Genomic DNA, 27436 nt, shown 5'->3' on the forward strand with positions numbered 1-27436 from the left:
TTGAAAATGTATTTAATGTTTTATTTTTATTGTCACATTTCTTTGTCCTTTAAGTCTTTAAGATGCTTTAGGAGGCCGAAATTTGAAGGTGGTTTTGTGGGAAGAAGCTATTTTTCTAACTTGGTTGAATATTGCAAGGAGATGCAACATACCTTCACAACTTCCACTGAAAATACCTAATCCCTCCTTAGAGTACCCAGCACTTCACAGGATCAGGCCCACAACCATCTCATGGGAAAGTACTGGACTGGGAATCTCATTCCTGCCACTAACCTGCTGTGTGTGACCTGTCACCTCACCTCTCTCTATCCCAGTTTTTGTCTCTCGTTATTTAGATTCCAAGCACTTCAGAGCAGAGACCATTTTTTTGTGTGTGTGTGCATGCATGTGTGCACATGAATGCATATATGCACACAAATATACATAAATGTATATTTGTGTGCATATAAACAATTTATATGCAGTTCCTAGTATAATAAGGTTTAATCCAAGTTGGGGGTCTCCAAGTACTTTTTAATATTAATAATGAAAATGAAAATTTTTAATATCAGTGTCAAGTAATTGCCCCCCAGATTTTCTTTTAGGGGGTGGGGAAGGCAGCGATTACTATGAAAATTGGGACATGATAAAAAAGGGGGCAGTAACTAGTCTACATGCTAGCCAAGGGAGGCACTTGCCTTTCTCTTCAGGTCTCTGCAGCCACCAGAGGAACATGGTGAACACGTTGCAGGATAAGCCTGCTGCTATTCATGCTTAGCTAGTGCATTCCTCCTCAGTAGACTGTTGCATATGCATTATTTATTTTTAAAGGAGACATAATTGCTGGCTAAACTAAAGTCTCCTCGTGATCCAGCTCCCTCTCTCAAATCTCTTGTGCAATTAAAATATATATATTTTTTACTTATGATATCATTATTTAAAAAAAGAAACATTCCTCCTTTTACTGAAGTACCAACTACTGTCTCTTCTTCCAAGATATGGAAATAGATTGGAAAGTGAGTCAGTGCATTAGTTTCCAAAGCCCACCCATTATCCTGTGCCCAGTGCTGCATTCTTTGGATGCTCATCACTCCTATGGGACTTTGAGGTGCACAGTGGCGTACCGACGGAGGGTGGTAGGGGGCCGTGGCCCCCAGGTATTGGCTGGAGAGCCTCCCACATTTGCTGTGTGGCCCACCCACCTGCTTGGCAGGTTGTAGACTTATTCTGCTGTTCTGGCGGGAAATTCTACCCGCAGCTGGTGTGCTGTGCTGGCAATTCCCCCATGGACGTGACCTGGGCCAGGAGTTGGGGCCCTGCACAGGCTGATTTGCCTCAGCCTTGCACACTGCTTGGATTATCCCGGGGGCGCAAATGGAGGCATTGGCTCCTGGGCACTGGGGACCCTTGGTACTCCACTGCAAGGTGCACAATACTCAGTCTGGCACTTGAAGCATGAAGTTCTTGACAGGACAGTATGGTGATTTATCCATGTGGAAGAAGGGTCTTTAAGAAAAACTATCCAATGTGCTCCAAATAAGGCAAGAAATTTATTGTCATGGCATTCAGAGGGAGTTAAGTACTGACTGCATGCTCAGCGCTCAGGCCTGAGCTGTTTTGAAGACAGGCTTGGCATAGTTCTGAGGGAGCTGCAAAAGTGATATGAAGGCCTTGCCACTCAAAATTTAGGTATAAATTTGACCCTCTTATTTAGGGATTTGATTTTTAGCTAGACAGTTAAAATTGGTGCAAAGCAGGTGTGGGAACAGCTCTACTTGTGTAATCTCATTTACCAGATTCACAGGAATAGCTATGCTGCTATAAGCTCCTATATACCAGTACAGGTTTCCCCAAATTTATGTGGCTTCTGTATGTGTGCATTCGCTCTTATATGATGATGCTTTTTATACCAAAAATTCATTATATCCAAGGCAAATTCGCTCTTATGTGATTGATGTGGTGGAAGCCTGCAGTCAGCTACTTTGTGTGGTACGTTGTGGGAGTAACAAGCACCAAAATATAGTGTCCTGTGTGGATCTGTGCTCCTTGCTCGTTGTCTGTGACACGTGTTTCTGTAGTTGCCATCCCCATTATGACAGTGCCCTGTGCTTGTGTGTACTGTCTGCTGTTGGTGACTACCACAATTGTCTTATAAAAGTGGTAGAAATGGGTCTGGAGGTCAGTGCAGTCTAGGACTTGGAACGTATCCTTATTTGTTACATTGTAAAGTGGTTTCCCTTTACGCGAATTTGAGTTTTGTTCCGTTTTCCAGGAACACATGTACAGCATAAAGCGAGGGAAACCTGTATAAATTAATCACACATGCTAAGAGGCTGTAGCTATATCAGAATCAAATTAGGGTTGGCCAAGTCTTCACTGAGAGGTTAACTTGAATTTTTTTTTGGTTTTTGCTTTGGTTTTTTTTTAACCCTTGGGCTATTTCCTTTGAGTTAACCTTACTCAGGAAGAGCAGCCACATCCACACCAGCACTGCACACTCCTGCATGGCACAAGGTATATAATATGATGATATATAATATAATATGATATAAGGGGCATATCCCAAAATTCTCTGCACTGCAGTAAAGGGAAATGCTCTATGATTCTTTCCCAATGAACTGTGGGGGGAACATGTCTATCCTTTTTGAGTACAAGAGGAGAATTGTGGGAAAACACTGGGGCACTACAAGCACTCAGGTGGAGTTAGGCTCCATCCATCCTACTGAGTCTTGTTAGCGGCTGATGAGTTGAGCTACCTGAGCATTAGCTTACACCCCCTAGCAGGCCAGCCAACTTGAGTTAATTGTCATGTTAACTGTAGACAGAGCCCTGTAGTCACTCTTGATACATTCAGAGTCCCCCCCGGCAGTATCACGGGTGCCCACATGAAACAGCAGCATGGAATAGTAGTCAGAAGGCCAGATGAACCTCAGTAATCCCTCCATGACATCTCAAATCTGGGCTCCAGGCAACCAGCAGACTTCCCGAGACAACATGTCAGGTTGGCAGATGTTTCCCTCTGCCCCCACAGAAGGGAGTTGCCAACCAGCACCAGCCATTGCTGCTTCTTGGTGACAGTCATCTTGATCCTTCCTACTTTGGTAAGGCCTGGCCTGTCTTCCACCACCAATGGAACGTGCTTGTTTCCTCCCTCTCTGCTGCTAGGACTGCATATCTGTTCTCTAGATGAATGACTGCAGATGACAGCGAAGATCTCTGCTTGGTGCTAGAAGTCACAAGCCCCCAGCTTCCACCCTCTTGGGTGTCCATGTCCTCTCTTTTCTCTAGTGCTGTGTCTCTAGTGCTGTGTCTTCCTCCACAGTCCTGGAGGTCTCCTCCAGCACAGAATCGATGATTGCCTTTGGAGCCTCACCACCTCCTCCTGTAGTTCTGTTGCCTGCCAGGAGGCACACATAGTGTGTGCTGCCATTACAGTCCTGTCACCTCTGGGCCAAGGTAAGAAGCAGGCAAGCCTGCTGTGCCCTTGGTGCTGCTGGGGGCAGAGAGCACTGAGGATTTGGCCCTACACCTTGTAATAAATACTGCTTTAACTTGTGCAGTGGCTAACACGGCCCCCAAAGCTTCTGGGAAGGAGTTTAGCAAGAAGTGATACAGGCTAGGGCCGCGTGAAGCTTCAGTTGCTGATTCAATTTGGCAGAGATTCAGCCTGATTTGGCAGCTGAATCTCCAAATCAAATCAGGAGACCCTTTAATCTCTCCAAATTGAATCGGAACCCTCCGAATCAATTTGGAGAGAATTGATGATTCGGACATGGACACAGCTTTATATGTTTTTTCTACATACCTTAAGGTACCAGGCGGCTCATGAATGCTGAGATGGTGGGGCAGATGGAGTGTCCCACAGGAGCGTTGGGGGTGGTGGTTCCCAGCGTGCTTGGCGGCAGACCTGAAAGTGGATCAGAAGCACTTCCGGTCCACTTCCGGGTCTGCTGCAGAGCATGTGGTGTACCCCCCACCTCCCCCTGGCTCAGCGACTGGCGCCTCCTGGGTCTGGAGGAGCGGCTGGGGTCTCCCATGGCCATTCACTGAGCTAGGGGGTGCGGGGAGGGTCCCCTACATGCTCGGCAATGGACCTGGAAGTGGACCAGAAGTATGCCATGCTCCATTTCCGGGTCTACTGCCAAGCAGGTGGGGGGCCTCCCTGTGCTCCTGTGGGACGCTTCATCCACCCCACCATCTCAGCATTCACGAGCCTCACCTGGTACCTTGAGGTATGTAACAAAAACATTTAAAGCTGTGTCTATGGACAAATCATTGATTCTCTCAATCAGAATCAAATTTTCAGTTTCGTATTCAGCTGAAGCGAATCAGGACAGTGATCCAAATCAACGAATCAAATCACTGTCCCCCAAATTGGGCCATATCTGAATCGAATACAACCCACTTTGCACTCCCCTAATACAGGCATCATACATACTGACCAAGAAGGCGAACTGAGCACTCTCTTACATGCACCCAGCAGGAATTGAGTGAATAGAGAAGGAAGGATCCAAGTGCAAAAGGATGTTGCAGTGTAATAGAATTTGAGGTAAGAATGTAATAATTAATCAAGGAAAGGCCTCAATCACCTTCTAAAAGGTGCACCTTCACCACATGCACTTTTACTTGTCTTTTCTTATCTCTGTGGATGCTTTTGATCATGTGCTACATCAATTCATGTAGGGTGGTACTTGCAAATTAAGCAGAGCCACAGTCAGTGTGATGGGTTGGGTCTGGTCCCATAGTAAGAGAATTAATTTGATCCAGCCTGAAAATGTACCAGCAATTTATCTATTACCTGGTTTAACAAGATCATGAATCTCCCTTTTTATTATGTATCCTTCCTTTTCCCTTTCCTCATTCATTGGTTTTCTATCACAAAATAAAATATCTCACTTACCCCAGAAACAAATGTATTTCCTGTTTCAGAAGGAGCCAGATCCAGACATAAAACATCTGCCCCATGCCCATGAAAACTCTGCAGAAGCTGTCCACTCTCAACATCCCAAAGGGCACAAGTCCCATCTCCACTTGCTGTCAGGATCTACAGAAAGGGAGAAAAAGACCAACAATAAAAAAAAAAAAAAAAGTTGTTACCAGTTTCTTTGGGTACTTGACCAACTCACACACACACAACTGGAAATTTTTAATGTGTAGCAAATATCAGTCAGAAAATCCAGGTGGATCTAAGCATGATTTTCCTGAAAGGAAAATGACAAAGTGGAAAAGAGCTCAAGAATACTGAGACTGATCAACATCAAATGTACAGTCACTTAATAAAGGCTTAATTCTGTTCTCAGATGTCTGAGAAGCTGACCTCAGTCCATGATCTGCTGACATTTCTATAACTCAAGAAAGCACACGGCACCAGATTCATCACCAGATGTCTGCCCTGTTCAAGTTTATAAAGCTGGAATCTGAAAAAAGGGTTAAAAGGAGAGTTGGTGGACTCAGATACGCTTAACTTCTTCCTACCAGTATTTGTGCTGTATGAAACAGCCAGACCTAGAGCCAATGGATGTGGAATTGTTTGTGTGCATCAGCATGTTTAGACAATTGTCTGGCAAATCCATCACCCCTACATTGTCCTGGACTTTGAATGCATCATTAACATGGGAATGGATGAGTAATGACCAATCATTGCTAATAGCTTCTCTTATTTGCTTACTAAAGGGGTGGATAATTATTTGGGTAGAGGGCCACTTAGGGAGATACAGTGAGCTGTTGTGGGAGGGTGGGATTTGGCCATCCTGCACTGCTCTGCAGCCATGCTGTACTATGGCTGTCTGTGCATGTCCATGTTGGAGTGGAAGCAGCAGGGGCTGGGTCATGGGTATATGCTCCATGCCCTCCCCCACCAGCTTGGACCAGTCACGATCTGTCATGCACAGAGCAGTTTTTGACTCTGCTCTGGCCTTGGCCCCAAACTATCACCACCCTGTGATCCTGGCCCTGCTTCCAGATGCCACTCCCCACCCACCCTGGGCCCCATCCCACCTGCCTGGCTAAGAATGCCCTGCCCATGGGGGTTCGGGGTTGGTCCCTATGGAGACCCTAACTCACCCACTCTGTACTAGTGCCCCCAGTGGTGGGGGTGGGGCTGACCAGCCAGGGTGTCCACAGTGGGGCCAGGGCCGGTGACAGTGGTGACACTGGCAGCAACAGCCAGAAGGAGTCACTGCTAGAGAAGCAGAGTCTAGCCATTGCGCTGCCCCAGGCCTGCTGTGTGCCTGGGGCCAGTGGGACCAGCTGCATGTGCCACAGCTCAGGTAGCCCCCCAAGCCTGGTCCAGGCAGGGCTAAGGGTCCTGCTTCAGGTCGGATAAAATCCCTTGGTGGGCCAGATCCGGCCTGCAGGCCATATTTTGCCCACCCCTGGCTTACTGTCTCTGTTGCAAACACATGTGATTGTGGCTTGTTACCATGTTCAAGTCCTGATGGTTCTCAAGCACTCAGAATTGGCCTGTGGCACTCAGTGGCTGTTATGCAACCATGCTGCACATTGAAATGTTGTCTAATATTTTAGTTTAGTACATAGAATGAGAAACCACAGTGCTTGTGTCTTAATTGCAGAGGTGGCTTGCTATATGCAAGCTTTAGAAGAAACATGGGTGAATTTCTGCATGTTCTGTTTGTACACAGATTATTTTTATGGTAGAAACTCAAATCCAGTAACATTTTCCATACACTGAGGTTGGCAAAATAGCAGGAATCGTAACAGACTGTGCTGCATGTGTACATTGTGCGTAGAGATATGGTAATATTTTGAGATCATAGGTGGAGACTAGAGTCCTAAATTAGCTATAACCCAGTGTTTAGGTTCAGGATGTTAGATCCTGGAAGATGTATAGGTGTAGTGCAAGATGTTGAGATTTCTACCTGGTAGGATATCTGTATCTTCCCATTCTGATACACAAACAAGCATCCAAGAAGATGACACAGGAAAGAGCAGCCGGTAGAGTATTTAAGGAGTTACCCACCTTGAGCTCTGGAACGCAATATATTTTATGAAGTCTGTGGTTCGATTGGAAATATTATGAGCTCAAATCCAAACACTCCTATACAAAGTTAAAACAGGACTAAAAAATTTAACTTGGTTCTAGTTGCTGTTACATTATTTGGAAACACTGGTTCAAAGGTCTTCATCTGCCACCTTGTGGCAGCATTTAGCATAGTCAGTATGTTAATAGGTTTGAGGGCAAAGCACATATGACCTTCCTCCTTTAACAAACGTGCTCACTCCAGTAATACCAAATCAGGTCTGAAATACATGGGTATTTGGAGGGCTACTGATGAGTCTAACTTACTCTGTCGTATTGTACAACATATCAGAAACAATGTATTGTCACTGATATAAGCCTTTTGCCCTGTGGTTGGGCAAGAAAACAGAAGTCAACAGCTCTCTAATTCAATCCCCAGTTCAGCCATTGGGTTCTGTTTGGCTTCTGCAGATAAAATACTTTAGGATCTTCAAGTGAAAGTATCATTATTGTTATTAATTATGGGTATTTCTGGCTTGGCGTGTGGCAACCAGGCTTTCCTGCTGCTATGCAGCAAAAGACAGAGAGTAAAGGCAGAGAGAGCACCTAGTTATGTGAGGTTTTGTCTATTCCCTGCAAAGTGAATCACCAATTGCTGATAACAGGCAGGAAAAAGCCTTTAAATTATATTGGGTTTAGCCTGTGGTTGGGAGTAAGTCTAATGTTGATGTGAACTAGGAAGAAAACTGCTCCTCTGTACATACAAACACTTAATGTTCCCTAATGCTTAAACAAAAGGTAGTGGAGGGAAATCCTCTGTGCTGTTTATGGCACATATTTTATCCTGTAGCCTCATTATAGTCCTGGTTAATTACGTTATAAGAAACTTGATCTCAAGGCCATTTCACAAGCTATGGAGATAAAACATGTTTTTCTACAGCCCTTTATCAAGCAGCGGCATCCTGAAGGAGGACTGGACTGCTGGTTTATTTTTGCTTTTCTAATCTCACTCTTCATTTCACCAGACTACCTTAATCCATTACCCTCAGGACTATAAAATACCACTCTAGGCAATATCTTTGTGTAGCAAGACTGTAAGCTCCTTGGGACAGGGAACGTGTATTCCTGTACGTAGAAAGGCCCTAAACCCACTATTAATGCTGCACAAAGGAGAAATAATATTATACCAGTCTGCATGATAGCTATACAATTTTCTTTATGAGAATGCAAGTTCCTTCCCGGTATTGTTACTTCTTCATTAAGCACAGAGAATAATTAAACCCTATAAAAATAAAAAGCATCAGTTCACATAAGTGTATCCAGGAAAGCAAAAAGCTGGTTCTGTATTTCACAAACAACATTTCATCCAAGTTAGACTTCATGTTTTGCCCTGCCTTAATTATACTGGCCTCCTGCATTTTAAGACCACAATTAAGCACTCTGGAGCACTGTGGGTAGATCCTTGACTTCCTTCTGTTTCCATGGCAACAGACTTGAATCAGCATCTCAGATTCATTACTGAAACCACAGAATAGCAAATAACTGCTTACTCTTGGGTATCTCATGTCTTGAAATAGAAGCAATCATACCTGATATTCCCTTAGTAAGAGCTGTAAATATCTTAAGAGAAGGAAAGTAAAATATGCCTCTCTATCCAGCTTCCACCATGGAAATACTTTCTACTCCATTTATTTTGCTGCAGTCTAATGTGTAGAATATCAATTAAAATTCTAAAAACAGACTGGGGTTGAGGATTATCTTGGTTCTTTCATTGCTCCTAGGTTTTCACATTCTTGTAGATGTAGGATATTTTAGATGTTTATATATTACAGATACAGGATCCTTTGTGGTTAATGCAGCAGGCTGGCATGAAGAAGACTGGGATGGTATTTCTTGTTTTCCCTCTCCTATATTTTTTCCATAGATTCCCCATATACCCTTGGGCAAATCCTACAAATCTCTATGCCCTTCAGTTCCCCATCTCTAAAATGAGGATAATGGTACTTCCTTTCACCTACCCCTTTGTCTTTCATTCTGGAGCGGAGACTGACTGACTCCAGACACGTGGCCATATGACACCCAAGACAATGGGGCCCTGATCTGGGGCCTCAATTACATAATAGATCAATTAGTACAATAGCAAAGCAGGCTAAGAATACAGAATAAATGGGACAAAAATGGTTCCAAGCAGCTGGAACCTAGTCCTCATTGAATCAGGTTGTGAGGGTGATGGCGTTTTAACACAGTTAGATTTCCTATGTTACTCTTCTATTTCACCTCATAAAAGCCCAAGCTGGCACAGACCCCTGCAATGGAAAGTGCACAGAATACCAGTGCAGTAACCTTTCCCTCCCATCAACAAGTCTCCAAATGACCAGGCAGTGCTACTGCCAATGACAGCTAGATCAACGAGTTCAGCAGATCCTCCTTGTTATAGCCTCTGCCAGTGAAAGCACCTATGAAGTTTCCAGCTGAGTCAGAAGCTGCCTCTTAAAGAAGGGGTATCTCCCCTGTGCAGAACAGGATATCCCTCCTGAGGCACACAGACCCTTGCTGGTACAGGGAGGAGTGACCTGCATCTCCTTATGCTGACAAAGGTAAGTGAAGCTCATAGCTGTGCATTATACCCAAGTAACGTGCAAGTGAATGCGTTTACCTGCATGTCTGAGTTAGTGAAGCTGCAGGCAGACAGGTAATTTGTGTGCATTGCAACCGATTTCTTCTTTGCAGCCATATTTTCATTTTTGTCAAATGTCAGTGGATACACAGAGCACTTATTGTCCAGGCCACTATGGCAAAGAAAAGACACAGAGAACACCCATAAATCACTAACAATAATAAATATGGGATGATAAGCAAACAAAAGACTTAAATGTCCTAAAAATTCTTCAGTGTCAAAAACCCATACAAGTATAGATTTCCATTGTATAACAGCATCTGGGATTCCCCTCGCCAAGGGAATCCTCACCTGTTTTTTATCACAATTTTAAGGTAATGATGCTATTTAAAAGACACTGTTAAAGACATTTACAGAATGAAAAAAAAGAAATCAAACAAATCCTAAGTTGCCTGGAGACAGATGCTTTAAATGAGTGGTGTTCAACCAATCTGGCTCCCCAGGTCAAATGAGCAGTGTGGGGCCAGTTTGCAGGTTGGATCCTGCATAGGGTCAGCCTGCAGGTGTGATCTGTTGTGTTGGCATTATTCCATGCACCAGATGTGGCCACAGTGTCTGGAAACATGATGGTGGGGGAGTGGTGGTAGAGGAGCAATAGTAGTGTTAATTGTTGTGGCTCTGGAAGCAATTAACACTGCTACTGCTCCCCTGCAGCCAAATTTCCAGACCCATGGGGAGCCCATTGGGTTGGATGATAAAGCTTTGCAAACCAGACCTGGATGGGAGGCAAGAGGTTGAGCACCACTGCTCTAAATGATTGCACGTGCTACAGAGCATTCTTTGGAGTAAGTATTTAACACCTGAAGTTCTACAATCTACTGATGAGAAAACAGCAGTAACAGTTTCTTTGTGTACTAAGTTGGCACATAAAACTTAGTACAGCATTAAGGTCCTATGTCCCCTAGATGTGCACATGTTGTCCAATTCCCTTTGACAGCCACAAATACAAGCCAAGGGCAATAAGTGATCCTAAGTCACTAGAAGACTGATTTCTACAATGTATAACACAACGGGACTCTGATCTTGGATTTCAATGTAAGAATACATACTGAAAAGAATTCATGAAGATAGCTGCTTCATACGAATAAAGTCATGAGGTAATCAAAGGATGCATAATGGACTATATCAAACCTGCGTTTGATCCAACAAAACCCAATCCACCGGACAGTGAAAGCAACAGAAAGATGCTCATTGGATCCCAGGGGTGCTGGAAGAGGCCCTGTTTTGGGTTCAATTTTCCTCTCCTGCTGACGCACATCAGAAGTGCCTCCACTGAAGTCAATGGAGTTATGTGAGCGTGAACCAGTATGGAAACAATCAGGCTCACTGGATATTTCTTAGCTGTCTACAACATCCCAGTGATCTTACTGTCAGCATCTGTAAAGTTGTGAACCAACTCCAGTGATGCACAGACAATGTCACATATGCAGATTTTTTTTTAATTAACCTTCAGTTTAATTTTGGATTGTTGTTCCCCTCCTCCCCAACTCCCAACAGAACAATTAAGCAACACACCCCTTCCCACAGTTTCCAAGATGTGTCTGAAAGGAAAAAGGTACATTTTGAAATCTTGTTGCATCTCCACTAGCTACATGTCCTTGGAACTATGGTGCATCGCTTCCATGACACACTGTGCAGCGATACCTGAGGTAGCTCAGGTATCAGCAGCAGTATAGTGCTTCACATAGACAAATAAGCCTGGGTATGAAGCAGGGTGTACTAGCTCAGGTGAGGTGCTGCTCTAATACAGATATACTGCAAGTACCTGAGGTAGCCCTATTATGGGTATCTCTGCATGGAATTATATTGCACCTCACAGACATACTCAGTTACACAGAAAGATCCACCAGGTTCAAAGCTGCAAGAGTTTATCCTTACCCACAAGCAATGGCACATCCAGATGGGGCATATGCACACGCCATCACCCATGTACATGGCATTGTCACCGCATGCTCCTGAAATACAACATGTCCCTTATATCTCAAGCATCAACTCCTTTTTTTTTTTACTACATTGCTAATTTGTGTTAAAACAATGATAATGAGGCTGAAACTGCTTAAGTGCCCTTAGGAGTACTCATTGGATTGAAATAAATATAGGAAACAGAGCTGATACATTTTTCTCTTTAAACTAAACACCAAAGAGCTGATCTTTACTTCAAAAGGACCCTTTATTATCCTCAAATCAAAAGGCTTTAGAAGAACAAAATTCAAGTGAAATACATCAAGTCATATATTTCCCTAGGCTAATCTGCAAATGCAGAGTTAATCAAATTCATGCTTTATTGCAATTTGCTCACAAACAACTGTGCAAGGCTTATTGTACCTGCAAGAATGCAATAAAGCTTCCCATTCTGGGCTCCCAATGCAGCATGACAATGCTTGTTTTTACTACCCATAGCCTCCACTAAGGTTATGTAGATCTGAGATGCAGTGGAAGGGGCCAAGGAGGAGTTGCAGGGGCATGTGGGGCCCATTAGAGGTTGGGGCATCTGGGGGTAAAATGGCTAAAGCAGCCAGGGGCAAGCACCAAGACTACACTTCTCCAGCTCTACTCTGCACTCAGGTCATAAACAGAAAAATAACACGGTCAAAGGCCAGCCAGGGAGCAGAATGCTGGAAATCCTCATGTCCAAGTACTTAAGCACCCTGCTGATGAGTACCACAGCTCTGGCACATTGAGGAGGACAGAGTGGGAAGTGTTCCTGTCCCACCTCACAAAACCATGCAATGCAGCCAAAATTTGGCTTTGCATATAGAAACTACATTGGTAGATGTATTGCCAGTAGGTCCAAGGAAGTAATTATTCCCCTCTATTCTGCACTGGTGAGGCCACATCTGGACTTCTGTATTCAGTTTTGGGCACACCACTACAGAAAGGATGTGGACAAATTGGAGAGAGTCCAGTGGAGGGCAACAAAAGTGGTTCAGGGGCACGTGACTTATGAGGACAAGCTGAGGGAACTGGGCTTATTTAGTCTAGAGAATAAAAGACAGAGGAGATTTAATAGCAGCCTTCAACTGCCTGAAGGGGAGGGGGGGTTCAAAAGAGATTGGAGCTAGACTGTTCTTGTGGTGAGAAGACAGAACAAGGAGCAATGGTCTCAAGTTTCAGCAAGGGAAGTTTAGGTTAGATATTAGGCAGTAATTTCTCACTAGGAGGGTAGTAAAACACTGGAACAGGTACCCAGAGAAGTGGTGGAATCTCAATCCTTGGAGGTTTTTAAGACCTGGATAGACAAAGCTCTGGCTGGGATGACTTAGTTGGGGCTGGTCCTGCTTTGAGCAGGGGGTTGGACTAGATGACCTCCTGACGTCCCTTCCAACCCTAATTTTCTATGCTTCAATGAAACTACAGACTTGATTTGAACTTTTCTTACCTTATTGGTAGTAAAGGAATCCCACACGATCACCTTCCCATCCTAAATTAAAAGGCAGACAGAGAGAAACCAAGAGTATTTTGAGTCCCACATTACAGAGATTTGTGCAAACACTTGCTGTTAACTTCTGCACCACCTTCACATCATTGCCGCTGGCTGCAATGCTCTTTGCTCCAAATTAGTGACACCACTGAATTCAGCTTGGTATTTCTCTAATTGCGAGATAATTACACAATTCTTCTCATGTTGATGAGTAAATGGTGTCTAAAAGGTTTATATAGAGAAACACACCCCATGTACCAGTGTGCTCAGGAAAAACAGCCTTAAAAGATCTTCCCTTAGCCTTGCTAAGGGAATGGACACAGCTCTCCTTAACACTAACCATGGAGGTCAGATCTTCTCAGGAAACAGTAACCTTTACTTTATTTCTCTCCTGAGTTTACCTAGCCTAGGCCATAATTATTACCTGCCAAGGCACAGCTGCATCTCTTCCTCACATCCCTCTGTTTATCCATTTTCCCCTTCCTAGTCCTCTCCTCTCTTCTTCCTAGTTCTAACTCTAATTGAACCATCAGCCACCCATTTAAGATATCTATAAATAGCAATCATGAACACATAGCCAGTAGTGCACTATATAATCATACTGTGTCTTTGCCTATTATCTTTAGCTTATATACATAATATTCTTCATCTTTCCTGCATGGTAGAAGCAAATTGTTTATTTGCTGTACCTGGATTTATCACAAAATAAATGTTTAATAAAATACAAAATGAGTATGAACTAAGTGGTTTAAAACAGAACACAGATCTTAATTACCTGTAAGAGAAATAGCAGAAATCCCAGAATGACTCACAGTTCAAAGAATTACTGAGGGTTTTTTTCAGAACACATATTTTAAGGTGAATTAGAGCCTCTCTTGCTTTCAATTGTACACACTAATAATCTACCACTTTAAAATAGCATATTAAACTTTCAGTCTTTAATCTCCTTGCAGAGATCACTATGAACACAGCCAATTAGCAGTAACTCTGACAGCAACTTGTAATATAAATACTTAATTCTAAATATTAGGCACTACACTGTGAACACCAACTGATTTCCTATAGGCCAACACACACAGGTCAGATGCAAGAAGCTGCCCATATACTGGTAACAAATTCCAGTCACTATGATTCTAGGTTGACTATGAACCAGCAACCTAAAAGTAAAGGATGTTTATCTTATTATGTCTCACTTAGACCAGTTTTGTGATAGGAAATAGCTCTTGAACAGACAGAACAACCAATTCTCCAAATGCCCCAACATTTGCAATAGTTGTAGCAAGCTGAGTTAAATTTATTTTAAGGTCAGATCAAATGCAAGGACAACTCAAGGAATTTCATGGTTCCAGGTGGCACAGGACTTTTCTAGGGGGAAAAAAATCAGCACTTTTCATTTCTCCCTATCCAAATTCTTTTTCTATATGCTAATGCAAATAGTAAGCATGAGATGCTGCAGACCAGTATGTGTAAATGATATGAAATCTTACTATAAAATTGCATATCTAATGTGCTAAAGGACCCTTGAAAATTCTGCACAAAAGGGGGTCAAGAGGTTTTTAGAGTACAGTACTACCCCCATCAAGTGTAGTGATGATGCTCAACAGAATTCTGTTCTTTATTTATTAGTCTGGTTTGTGCTTAACAAATATGTTGCCATGCGAATGCCTTAATTATGAAAGACTTAGATTAACCATACATTTTATTTCCATTTACTGTTCTCTACTATAGCTGTCAGAACTGCACAACACCCATCAGTGACTGAAAAGCTCCTAACACATTTCCTTACCTGGGAAGAGCTCACAATTCTTCTTTTGTCTTTGCACCAATCCATGCAGAGGACTTTGTTACCATGGCCCTTCAGAGTCCGCCTGGTCTTCATCACAAACTGACCCAGTGCCTCCACACGTTCTGCCACCTGATGAACTGCAAAGAATTAACCATCAGTTACTCGCAAATATTCAATGCATATTAACTCCTGATCCTGCAAACACTTATGCCACAAGTAGCTTTAGTCACAGAATTCCAAGAAGCACATTGCGGTGAGCAGTCAGTCCTGTACATGTCTGCTAGATCAGATCTTGAGATCATCTGAAGGAAATCAAATCATCGTGTGTATATACCACAGATACAGCATTCTTTGCCTAAAACAATTCTTAGAAACAGAAGAAATGCCTGAGGGAATCCTGCCTATCTGCCATTGGAGTTTTGTGTTTCTATTTAACCTATAAAAAATCACCTATATTAATTTGGACTTAATTTTTGTCAAAATTTTAGTAAAAAATTGAAAAACTGCATGGAACATCATTAGATTTTGAAGATCTAACTTCCTTGTCTGCAATGATTATGGCACTGTCATTTTCAAAAAGTAGAGATGATGTTTTTGGTTTGAGAATATAAACACATTATATTAAGCCAAAATGTTACTACATCAAATCAAGCACAGTATTTATTAAGGGGGCTTGATAGCTCTTTATTCACGTTAGTACTGCTGATACCCTTACTCAGCTCCTTTCATGCCAGTGGGGTTAGTCCCAAATCTGCTCTCCTTGCATGAACAGCCAGGCACTCAGTTCTAAGCACCTGGGGTAACCTAGCCTGAGTTAGAGCTCGCCCAGAGAAAAGCTACTCTCCAATATTTGTGTCCTCAGTTATAGCACTTGTGTGTCTAAGGAGCTATCCCATCACTCCTTTCACTGAGAAGCGCTACGATTTTCCCATCCAGCTGTCTCCAACTGCAGAACTTGCTCTTATGATTTCTTCTGATGGATGGTGACTGGAGGATCAGAGGACTGGAAAAGACTTCAAAAGTTTGCTATCTCCTACACAGAAGGAGGATTCTTTGTTTGTAAACCAGCCCAGGCAGATGCTTATCCACCTTTTCCTGAAACCTCTAACGAAGAGTCTACAACTTCCCTCAACATCCAAGTGATTTTTGGGTTGATTACAGGCTGAATTAAACTAAGCCCAGTGATGTCTGCACCTAAAGCATTTCCAAACCCAAATCAGACGTTTTTGTGCATGGACAGTACAGAGATTTGTACTTAAAACAGACCAAAGGGCCCAGACTAATTCTGCAGTTAAAACAAACCTACCAAAGCTAACGGATCTACTGATACAAGCACGTCTATTTATTAGTGGTTCCCTCAATTTCAAGGGGCTGTTCATGAAGGTGAAGCAAATTCAGCTTTGAATTTATTTACAGATAACATTTTTAAGTATGGTTCTTTTGGGGCATCTTTCAATTTCCACGCATTTTTATTTTTTAAACCAATGTCTTTAAAGACTATGGTGACTTGAGTAGGACCATGCTCTGTAACTACTGACTGTAAGTACAGGACCATTCATATGCATTAAGGTTAGCATTGAAGTCAGTGGTACTATATGGAGTTAGTCCAGCTGAGGATCTGGCTGAACCTACCAAGGTCCCAGGGTAGCAGTAGTTGAAAACCTTGTTGGCATATCTCACTGAATCTAGGCATATCAAACTCAGATCTAACCTAAGCAAGTCTCAGCTATACCTACCCTTTGTTGAGCTGATGCTTGAAACAGTTTAGACAGAGCCAGGTAAGCTACTGTCTTATTGGACAGTAGAGGATGTTGCCACCACACGGAGTATGGTGGGGGAAAAAGCAACTAGAAAAGGGATGAGCATCATAACTCTACTGTGATGAGTGCTGGATTCTAGCCAGACAGAGCATTTGATCTGCCTACAGCTTTCCCACCACAGGTCTGTGTGCCAGGTGCTGGAAGGATATAACCTTGGTTGAGCTGAGTGGCTGAACTGTTTGGGTAACAGAACAACAACAATAACAATAATAATTCACTTTTCTATATAGCTTTTCAGCAATAGGTCTTAAAACACTTTACAAATGAGGTCAGGGTCCTTATCCTCATTTTAAAGATGAAGAAACTTAAATTACAGGAAGAGAAAGTGATGTCTTCCAGCAGGGCAAGGTATAGAACCCCAATCTCACAAACCCCAATCCATGTCTAATGATATGAACTTGCATCCTTGTAAAGGATCTCACTGCGCTGCACCTGAATACACTGGAATCACAGCATGGTCTCCTTTCTAAAAAGGGATGATTCAAAGCAGTTTGTGTTCATTCTCAGGGGCCCATAGGAAAGCCCTTCAGATAGAACAGAAACTAGCTCTCATTGTATATAAGTTTATTTTATCAGCTACTGTTTATAAAAATAAGACTAGGTTTATAACACTGGAACAATAACTGTGGAAAAGCACATGGATGTGAAATCCACTAACAATCACTATGCTGGAGCCAGGGCTGTCTGTGGGACTTGAGGGAGGAGGAGAGGGGGAGAAGCAGTAGTTATGGCAGAAAGCTTGTTTATTCTGTGAGAGGCTAAGCAGGGACCTGCTGCTTCTTTCAAACCATAGCGGAGGGCTCTGCACAGAAGGCTGCAAAGGGGGTGAACTGGAGACTGGACCTCTAAAAGCTCTAGCTCGTCTAACATGCAGCATGGGTACAATGTAGCTGCCCCTCAAGGCAGAAGGTAGAGCTATGGGAGAAGAGAGCCTCAGCAGCAGCCCCAGGACCTGTTCTGTTTAATTCTCAAAATTAAAAAGAAAAAAAAAGTCCTAACCCAGAGAAGTGCTGATGTATTTCAGCCGAGTACACCTGCAGGGAACCCTTGCAGGTGGTCCATGGCAGCAGGTATGAGGATATAGCTGCTAATAATTACCTACAGGAGGCAAAGCCTGATCTAAACCTGGGGTCACTTAACTCTCATGGAGTGTTGGATTGGGCTTTTAGCGCAAGTGGCAAAGCTTACACTTGGGAGCAGGAGATTCTGGGTCTTATTCCTGTGGTTGCACTGGATAGCTACAACTGGCACTGAAAAAAGGTAGTTAACTCAGTACCTCACAGGAACAAGCCCTAAAACAGAGTCTACATTATTAATTTACACAGCTCTTGACCTCTGCTTCCCAAAACTCACAGCTAAAATGACTGCCCTTTTGAAAGCAACTCTGAAAATACCCGTGTGCTAAAAAGGGCAGTTCCAGCTGCGGGTGGGGCATCCTTACCACATCTGAGATGACTCCTTAGCTCAGGGTCAGGCGAGCAATTTCTGCCCCTCTAAGTCTGAGATGGATGTCTAATGGATTAGCTTTGCAATAATTATCCTTCAAAAACATCAGCCTTATAACTGTGCCAAAATAATGCTTTTAGCTACAAATGTTGCCCCTTCCAGGGACATACCTCCTATAGTAAGGGAACAATATCACTGTCCGTTATTCCTGACAACTTGTCCATTATAAAATGATCTTTAGTAAGGGTTAAAAGCAGACCAGTCTTCTCAAAAAGTACTGACGAAGCCAAATAAGGACAAACTATGTTTTCCACCTATCATGGGAACTGAAACCTATCAAATGATCCGTTCACACGAGAAAAAAAAATCCAATGAGAAAACAAGCACTGGGACCAGTAACAGCAATATGAAAAGCAGACTGATAGTCTTGTATCCAGACCATATCAGAAAAGTGCCCCCGTCCCCCCCTTTTTTTTTTATAGCCTAAGCAGTTGCATCTATCAGTGCAACCTAGATTTGGCAGATGCCTACCCCAAAACAAAACTCAGCAGCCTCCTACAAGTTTCATAAATCGAAGTATAATTCTGAAGTGTTCCCAGCACATGCAACAATGTATTGTAGGATCAGTCCCATAATCTGCAACCCTTACCCAGGCAAGTAGCTCCTCTGTACTCAACAAGGCACCAGTAAAGGTTGCAGACTTGGGCCTAGAGCAGGGGTGGGCAATTATTTTGGGCGGAGGGGCACTTACCGAGTTTTGGCAAGCAATCGAGGGCCACATGACAGGCAGCCAGGGGCAGATAAATATTAATTTTCTAAATTTTTTAGGGGCCCCGCGGGCCGGATAGAATGGCCTGGCGGGCCACATCTGGCCTGCGGGCCGCATTTTGCCCACCCCTGGCCTCGAGTGTTCCAAATAAGACTGGATCTCTTTAGACAAGGCACGCTGTAATTCATGTAGATATTATAAGCCTGAATCTGAAATTACTAAGTGAGGTTATCTGTCTTATACTGGAGGTTAGACTAGAACAGTGGGGGCTAATCTTTTTGGCAGGCATGCCACAAATGAGGTCTACACTCTGTACAAGTCCTGTTCCTGATCTGCTGCTCTGCTGACCAATTCGTTACTCATTCCGCATCCTGCCCTTTGCTCCTGCCTGATCTGATGCTCTTTTTGTTCCTTGCCCTATCTGCTCCTGTGCTGCCTGTCCCCTTCCCAATCTACTGTGTGCCACATACAGAGGCTGCCTGTGCCACGCATAGACTGGAAGATCACAACGGTCTCTTCAATGTTAAAAAACAATGGATCAAAGAGATGACACAACTGCTCATATTTTTAATCAAAACTTTTAAATGATGGATTCAATCCTTCAAAATGTGCAGGCCACATTTCTCAGAGCTGCAGTTCAAAACAAAATTGAGTAAGGGCAACACCATAAAGTATGATTTGCCCTGGGGAGAAAAAAACCCCAACACTTAATTTTATCAGGGCAAAGAAAATGAATTGCATCATTTTAAAAAGTATGCAAAAAAATGGAAGAGCCATTTTAATTTAACATAAATAGTCACTGGGGATAGTTTAAGTGGCCAAATTGAAGCAGAACCGAATTGATAAAGTAGAGCCTTGCATAGCCCTGGCCAAAGCCTTTCCAGGGCAGTGCCCCCCTAGAAGTCATGGATACCGTCAGAGAAAACAAGGGGTGGAAACACAAGCCACCTGCAAAGAAATTCAGCAAATCGTGTGACGTCTCTGTCACCAAAACAAGGCATGCGGCGCCTTCCAGCGACATCCTCAGGGCCGCGGGTCTCGGCCGAGGGGAGGCTGGAGCGGGGCTGGACAGGACAAGGCAGGACGGGGTCCCCATGGGCTGACGGGCTTGGCGCTGGGCCCTACGGAGGCCTCGGCCTTCCCCAGCGGAGGAGGGAGGCCAGGCAGCCTGTCTGCCAGGAGACCCGCCCGGGATGTAATTCGGGCAGAAACGCTTCATGGGCCCCCAGGGCGGTGCCTTGCTGTGGGAACACCCCCAGCTTCCCAGGCTGCGACACCCAGCCCCGCTCGGCTTCAGGGGCCGGGACTCCCGCACCGCCGGCCCGGGCGCGGCCTGGCGCGTCAGACGCCGCCTGTCGGGGCGCGGGGCCCGCCTTCCCCCCCCCGCGCGGGGCACTCACGCTCCACGTCGTGCAGCTTGGCCCGCTCCTCCTCCAGCTTGCCCTTCAGGCTCTCCGCCTCGCTCTTCAGCGACGCCAGGGTCTCGTTCTCGTGCAGCCCCTCGGTTGCCATCTTCGCAGGGAGACAGAGCAGTGCACAGCGGGGACGGGGACGGAGACAGGGATGCTGCGGCTGCGGCTGCCTGAGCAACTGAGCCCGGGCGCCGGGCTGGCGTCGGCCCCCCGCCCTCCTCCCCCCGATCCCCCCCCGCGCTGACGTCCGAGGCCGCGCCGGCTCCTGCCCTGGCTCCGTGCGCAGCGCGGCCCCTTCGCCGCCACGGAGGCGATGCCCCTGCCCCCCGCCCCGGGCGCTGCCGCTGCCGCTGCCCGCATTGTCCTCAGCCCAATCCCGCTTGGAAATCCTGCGGGAAAACCAGGGAGCGGCTCCGCCGGCGCAGACGCCTTTTTGATGCTCGGATCCCCTCTGACATCTCTGTGTGCAGCTCCAGCCCCGTCCGCCCGCGGAGCAGGCACCCTGGCTCGAGGCTCAGGCTCGGGCTGGGCTGAGGTGTTCAGGGACGGTGAGGAACCACCTCGTTTTTTTCTTTTACTGCTCCACAAACAGCTCAGCAGTGAAGTTGGTCAACTTGGCAAACTCAAATGAAACTAAGAAGCTTCCTACCCCTGGTGTCTACTGACTGATGGGTACAGCTGCATCCTTAAGGGTGGCCTCAGTTTGTGCACCTGGAAGTTGAGCTACTGCTGTGTGCCATCAAGTGGTGATGCCACTTTCTGGGCACAGCAGTGGCTGGAAGTGGCCGTAACAGCATTTGCTACCTTAGAAAAAAAGAGAGTTCCTTGATATCTTCTTCTTTTGTTAATTGCTCTTGATGACTAATACTGACTCCCATTGTCTTCTCTGAGCCAGAAAATAGACCCAAGTGACTACTGTTCAACCTGCAGAAGGTCCAGAATTGAAAAATGAGGTAACGTGCATGCTACAACTGTTGTTTAGGCTCTGTGCACATCCTGGACAAAAAATTGGGCACTGGAGAAAATAAAGCACTTTGTACACTAGGTTTATGAGCAGCGCACAACTGGGGTTTTCATTTCCATGCTTGGTGATTATATGAACTATGAAACTTGCACACAGGCTGAATATGGGTGACTTCTGAGTATCAGTCATTTCTCCCAAGAGTAAATGGCAGCTTGGAAATAGTTTCCAGCACTGCGACAGCCTACATCTAACTCTATAGCGTAATAGCTCAATAATTTTAATGGGATATCAAGATGATAAAAGCATTATTAACAAGCAGGAAAGAGACAGGAAGCTTTTAGCATGTACCATTTTGGTATCTGAACAATGAGTTCTCTTTATATTAAATTCAATACTGTGACTATTTTGTGTCCAGGTGAGACAGCAGGGGAGATTCTTGGAGAAACAATTCCATTTATTGGACTGTGACCAATGACAGTGTCCCAGGTTTTGATCCACGATTTATCCTTGGATGCATGTTAAGGGACCTAGAAATTAAATCCTCTGAAGTCAGTGGAAGTTTATGGAAGCCATACATGTTCTAGTTTACCCCGATAAAATGTTGCCTACACTTCAGACATGGGGAGAACAGGGACACGTTCTACTTGCCTTAGGCACATTGCTTTAGCACAAAGAGAATTTTCTTCTTTCAAGGTGGCTACCCTCCATCATTGTTTGCAGTGGAAAGTAAGCTCCAGGCTGCCTATAACCAAGATGCCATTCTATAAATGGCCACTGCTTCCTACTATTTCCAAAGGATTCTGGAAAGGGGCTTCCTTTCCAATAAGAATAGGAAATACCAGCCATTTTGAAAGAAACAATGGTCTATATAACGTTGTCAAGCTCTACGGAAAAAAAAAATTCACGTATGAAGATTAATGCCAAAAATAATCATTTGCCCTACAGAAACTTTTCAAATGTAATAAGTGTGCAAGATTTCACTAAGTTTGAAATATAAAAGGAAGGTTCAAGAAAGTGTATTTATTGTTCCATTATTAAAATAATCTGGGCATAGGGTGGAAGGAAATGGTCTGACACAAGGTGATTTTTAAATTAATTTTTAACTATTACACTTTCATTTTCTCAGAAAATTAATTCTGTATTTAAAGAGCAACTCCAGGCATTATGGGAAGGACACAGAGCACTGAGTCCCTGCTTTACCTGCAAAACTCACCACTACCACTGTTATTTCCACAATGGAGTAATTTGGCTAGCTGCTCTCAGTGGATTCTTAATGTTCAGCATGACAACTAGTACTAGACACAAAATAAGTTTCCTTCACAACTCAAATAAAACAGAACAAAAAAATCCCTCGATACAGGTCACTTGCGTCTCCCTGTGGGTCACCACAGATCCTGAGAGGAGGAGAAGCCTCAGAACTAAAGGATGATCTTGTGAATTGAATTTTTTTGGTCTAGCAAGCACAATCCTGAGCACAGGACTAAGAACTAGGAAGCCCTGAACTCCATTATTCTACATTTGTCTGTGACTTGTGAACTTTGGGAAGCACACAAAGTGCCTGGTTTTTAAAACTGCATGTGTGCAGTTGAGTCTTATATCTGGCTCTGAAATTAGTTGTTTGTACATGCAAATCAGGTAACTGGAAAAGGAATCAACTTACTAGATATAACCCTAGCCAGATGTGTCCACAAATATTTGATGTGTGTGCACAGTCATGGTAAATGCATATACAAATGATCGGTTCACAAGCAAATGCATGTGCACAATGAATTACTTGAAAATCAGATGCATCACCTTTTTGAGCTAACTTTCCTCTGTGTGATCCTACCCCCTTCCCTAGCTAATTTCAACTTTGGCACAGAAATCTGAAGATGCAAAAAGCTATAGTGTGAGATTTCTAAGTATTCATATTAAAGTCCTTACTGCAAAATAAATGTGCGCAAGCAAGATGCAACAGCTCTGCCAGCAAGCCAGTGATCCTTCTCCAGTGCTAACAGCAAGTCTAACACAGTATTATGGAGAATCAATGTACTGTGGCCATTCTTCCTAAAGCACCAATACACTTCTATTTAATAGTTTATATCATGGCCAAATTCCAAGCAGAAGGATTCTGCCTTTCATCCTAGGAGTAGGAAAGAGAAAGTTGTGAGACTCCTAAAGTGGAAACGTCTGTTGCCTGCATCTTAAGCAAAGGTTCATTAATGCCTCAAAAGACCTACTAGGTAAATTGGTGTTTAATACACTGTTGGCCAAGCAGGATCTGAATACAGTGGCAAAATCAACAAAAGCACGTGGGTGGAGGGAGTAGGTGTCTTTTGTTTTTTTTAAATATATTCAGGATCTAAGATAAGCTTGTTCTCTCTGTACTATAAACTACAGCTAATTCACTATTCTTGCTCCCATCTAAAAGTCTCAGAATGATTTTTCAAAATAGCTAAGCAAATCAAAACATTTCTGTGAAGATCACACTACACAACAGTTTGGAGCAAGGAAGCGTCCTTTTAACTGATGGTGTTAAGGAGTTTAGGAATTCAGAACATTCCTACCAAGCTGGAACTCTGCCAAGATATCAAGACTGTAGCCAAAGTCCTACAAAACAGGCCTTAATAGGCAGATGTGTTGATGATCTTAATTTTATACCTCATCCAAAAGCAGCTGCCTGCCAGCACAGTGCCCCCTGTCATAATGCTGGGACTTCTTCGTTGCATCTCCAATCCAACCTTTTTATACGGTTTGTTCCCAACATTTTCCACAAGCCATTGCTTCTGCTTCTGGTGTTGCCAGATTATTTGACTACACTGTGGTGCTACAGGGCATCTCAGGACATGATTCTTGGTTTGCTTCTCCTGACAAACACATTGGTTGGTTGTGTAAAGGTCCCATGATTTCATGAGAAAGTTGCATCTTCTGAGACCCACTCTCAATCTCTTCAGGCTCTGCCACGTATGCTATTTGTAGTTGGAGCCAGATGCTAACTTCTCACTGGGGGTAATTATTTGCCAGCTCCATTGAACAGCTTTGTGACCTAGTTTCTGCCATTTTTTTGCCAGAAGGCAGTTCTGGCTGATTCTGGTGATATGCTCGATGGCATGGTAGAGGACAAAAAGGTACTTTTTGATGAGAGATGACACTGCTCTGGTTGAGGTCCATATAGCGGGTAGAGGTTATCTGACTCTTGTACCTGCCAGTCAATGTTGCCCACTAATGCTGGGACTGTAAGGTATATAAGAAGCTAAGAACCAAGTATTTCTTGAAGGTGCCACTTTCAAATGCCAAACTTTCTCAAGCCTGCCTAGCTTGTGGGATCTGAGATAATCCCTCCTACTCCCTCATGTGGGAGTTCAGGCAACCTGTGCATGTGGTTCAACTTTACTGTGATAGCATAAGTCAAGGGCAGATCTGTTAGTTTCTTCTGAAACAGCCCCTTGCAAAAGCATCACCCCAAGTTCACCCTGTACTTCTTTCAAGTTAACAGGGAAGATGGAGGCTCCTTACAGGTCACCACAGATCCTGAGAGAAGGACAAGCCTCAGGATAAGTAACTCCATTGACTTTGGCAGATTTATACACATTTGCACAAGGATTGAATGTGGTCTGACCTGTTTCAACTGGTTGTAGTGATATACCATCACACATGGGAAAAACCAGATGGCCACTTTCCCTCAGGGAGCAAAGAGCTGTCTTGAACATAAGTGCCTTTGCCCACCCCCTCTGAGTCCCACTGTGTGATCTCCAACTGGGACTGGAGCCTGAGGAAGACATTTCATGTCCAAAACCTTGTTTAACATCTCTCCCAGCTGTAGACTTGGTCCAGTAAAAGATATCACCAAAAACCTGGGCTATTAATTGGAGTGAAGCGGGGATTCCACTTGCCACATTGCTTCAAAACCCAACAATATCTAACTGAACACATATCTGATAATTCACCTGACCCCTAATTTTCACATTATTCTCATGTGCTTTTTCCTAAGATCAGTAACGTACCATTTCCACACATAGTGAGCAGTAGTCGAGTTGGCCTGATTTGATGTAAATTGCTCTGAGGGGTTTCAGTTTGGAGCATTTATCACATGGACCAAATACAGTTGCAAGGAAGGTCTGGTCACACATCTTTGCTGTGGACTGGAGCTGAAAGAGACCAAGAAGAAAGTGTGTTCCACTAATGCCAAAGCTTGTCTGAATTCTCCTAGTAGCTAATGGATCTTAGACTATATATATATATATATATAGACAGCTGTAGGCTGGATAAGCTCTTAGCAGCTAATCCCTAAACATGATAAAGCATCACTATGTACAAGATACTGTCATTTGAGCCTGACCTGTGGAGGATATTTGTATGAGGAAATAGGTAACAGCAGTCCCTCTCATAGCACATAGTATTCACTGACTTTTCTATTTGCAACATCTTTCTCTGTGGTTTCACTTAGGTAATAGCAAAAGATACTCAGTAATCATATGATAATAATCTGTTGGCTTCAGAAAGAACCTATATTTGCAGAAATTGATTGTTCTTCCACTGGGTTTTTAAATAGTTCTATGAATCATTTTCAAAACTGAAAACATGGTTCAGACTTCATTCAGCAGCTACATTAAAAACAATGAGCTGGCCTGAACAGAAATTAGCTTCTCAGCATCCTGGAAGCTAGAACATTGCAAATCTGTTCTTTTGTTTATGAGCAAGAGTCATTGTGGGAGGTGAGGGGGGTTTGTGCTGGTGGTGGGAGGAAGAAACAAGTATATAGAAGGTACTCTAGCAAAAAGGGGGGGCATCAACAATTTCACAAAAGGACCCAATTCATTATTCAGGGGAAAAAATAATTACACAAACTCAATGCAATACTGTTAGCATAGGTGGGTATAACAAATTGTTACAAGAACAAAAGGACAAAATGAAACTGGCAAAGAAAGGAAAATTGTGCATTATGCAAAATCCACATTCTGGAAGTTGCTTTGCTAGTCAGTTCATTTATATATTTTAAACCTTCCTGAATTTAGTGCCTGATCCTACAGCTTGCCTCATGGAGTAGCACCTTTTCCTCAAACAGATTCATGAATTTAAAATGAACTATTTGATGAGTAAGAGCCAGATTCAAGTCACATACCTAGACACTTAAGTAGGTGCAATCTGGGTACTTTTAGTTACTAATAATTATCTGAGTTGACTCTGTGTTAACAGCGGCCCCTACATTCATTTACTAAATAGCCAAGAAGTGAAGTCTTGGCCCCATTTAAGCTAAAAAAAGTTTTTCCTGAAATTATAATCTTGAAGCCTTGTTAACCTGAAAACTGCCATGGCTGATCATCTCTGAAAAAACAGGCCACTTTTGCTTAGGTGGCCAAAACCATTTTAGATACAGCTTTCGCTCGATGTGTGTGGATTCTTTATATGCAAATTTATTCTTATGCAATGAGTATATTTAGACCCATAATTTGTTATATGTGAGGTAAATTCGCTCTTATACTATCAGCATAGATGCCTGCCCGCCCAAGCAGGTAAGTCTGTGGGGTGGGGTGGGAAAGGGCCGTGGCCCCACTCACCCCAGCCCCGGCTGCAGCGGGCCCGGGAGCGGCCAGTGCGAGCTGCCTGCAACCGCTGGGCTGCACTATGCTCCACCTGTCCTCCTGCACCTGGGCTCACCCCAGCTCCTGGGCTGCGCCATGACATGGTGCAGGCAGTTGGTGTTGGCTGCTCTCGGCACTACTCCAGCATGGGCTGGGGTAAGTATAGACAAGTGGAGCCCCAGGCAGCGGAGGTGGCAGCACTCACCCCAGCCCCGGCTGCAGTGGTCCCGGGAGCGGCTGACACCAGCTGCCTGCACCAGGGCAGAGTGCAGCCCAGGAGCAGAAGTGAGCAGGGACAGGCGGAGCACGGTCTAGCCCAGCAGCTGCAGGCCACTGGCCACTGCAGCTGGGCTGGGGTGAGTGCTGCTCAGTTCCCTCTGCAGCACCTGGAGCAACACTCCTCCCCCAGCTCCTTTCCTAGTCCCAGCCTCACTCCCTCCCTCCCTGCTGTGGGAACCTCTCTCTATTTGTTACATTGTAAAGTGGGTTCACTTTATTCAAATTTCATTTATACGCCGTTCTCCGGGAACACACGTACAGCATAAATCGAGGGAAATCTGTATTTCAGTTTTGGTTGACAGCCTCATACCTTGTTTTGAACTAAGAGCTTTTATTTAGGAAT

General features: G+C 44.0%; 1 protein-coding gene across 2 annotated transcripts in view; it reads right to left on the reverse strand.

The window, feature by feature from the left end:
• The window catches only part of GNB5 (G protein subunit beta 5), a 31747-nt gene extending 9482 nt beyond the window's left edge, over nucleotides 1-22265 (reverse strand). Inside the window, exons 1-6 of one of the 2 annotated variants that reach the window (XM_090029627.1) lie at nucleotides 20278-22251; nucleotides 14843-14979; nucleotides 13015-13056; nucleotides 11514-11590; nucleotides 9615-9747; nucleotides 4880-5023 (exon numbers count right to left, since the gene is read on the reverse strand). In XM_090029627.1, coding sequence (XP_089885753.1) covers nucleotides 4880-5023; nucleotides 9615-9747; nucleotides 11514-11590; nucleotides 13015-13056; nucleotides 14843-14979; nucleotides 20278-20389 — 645 coding nt within the window. In that variant the 5' untranslated portion in view covers nucleotides 20390-22251. Of the gene's footprint in view, nucleotides 1-4879; nucleotides 5024-9614; nucleotides 9748-11513; nucleotides 11591-13014; nucleotides 13057-14842; nucleotides 14980-20277 lie in introns of both variants that reach the window. The other variant, XM_090029628.1, reaches the window with a different exon arrangement.
• Nucleotides 22266-27436: the final 5171 nt, after the last annotated feature.

The sequence above is a fragment of the Crocodylus siamensis genome, chromosome 15, assembly GCF_052110815.1.
Source record: "Crocodylus siamensis isolate JL-2025a chromosome 15, ASM5211081v1, whole genome shotgun sequence".
NCBI classification, from domain to species: domain Eukaryota; kingdom Metazoa; phylum Chordata; order Crocodylia; family Crocodylidae; genus Crocodylus; species Crocodylus siamensis.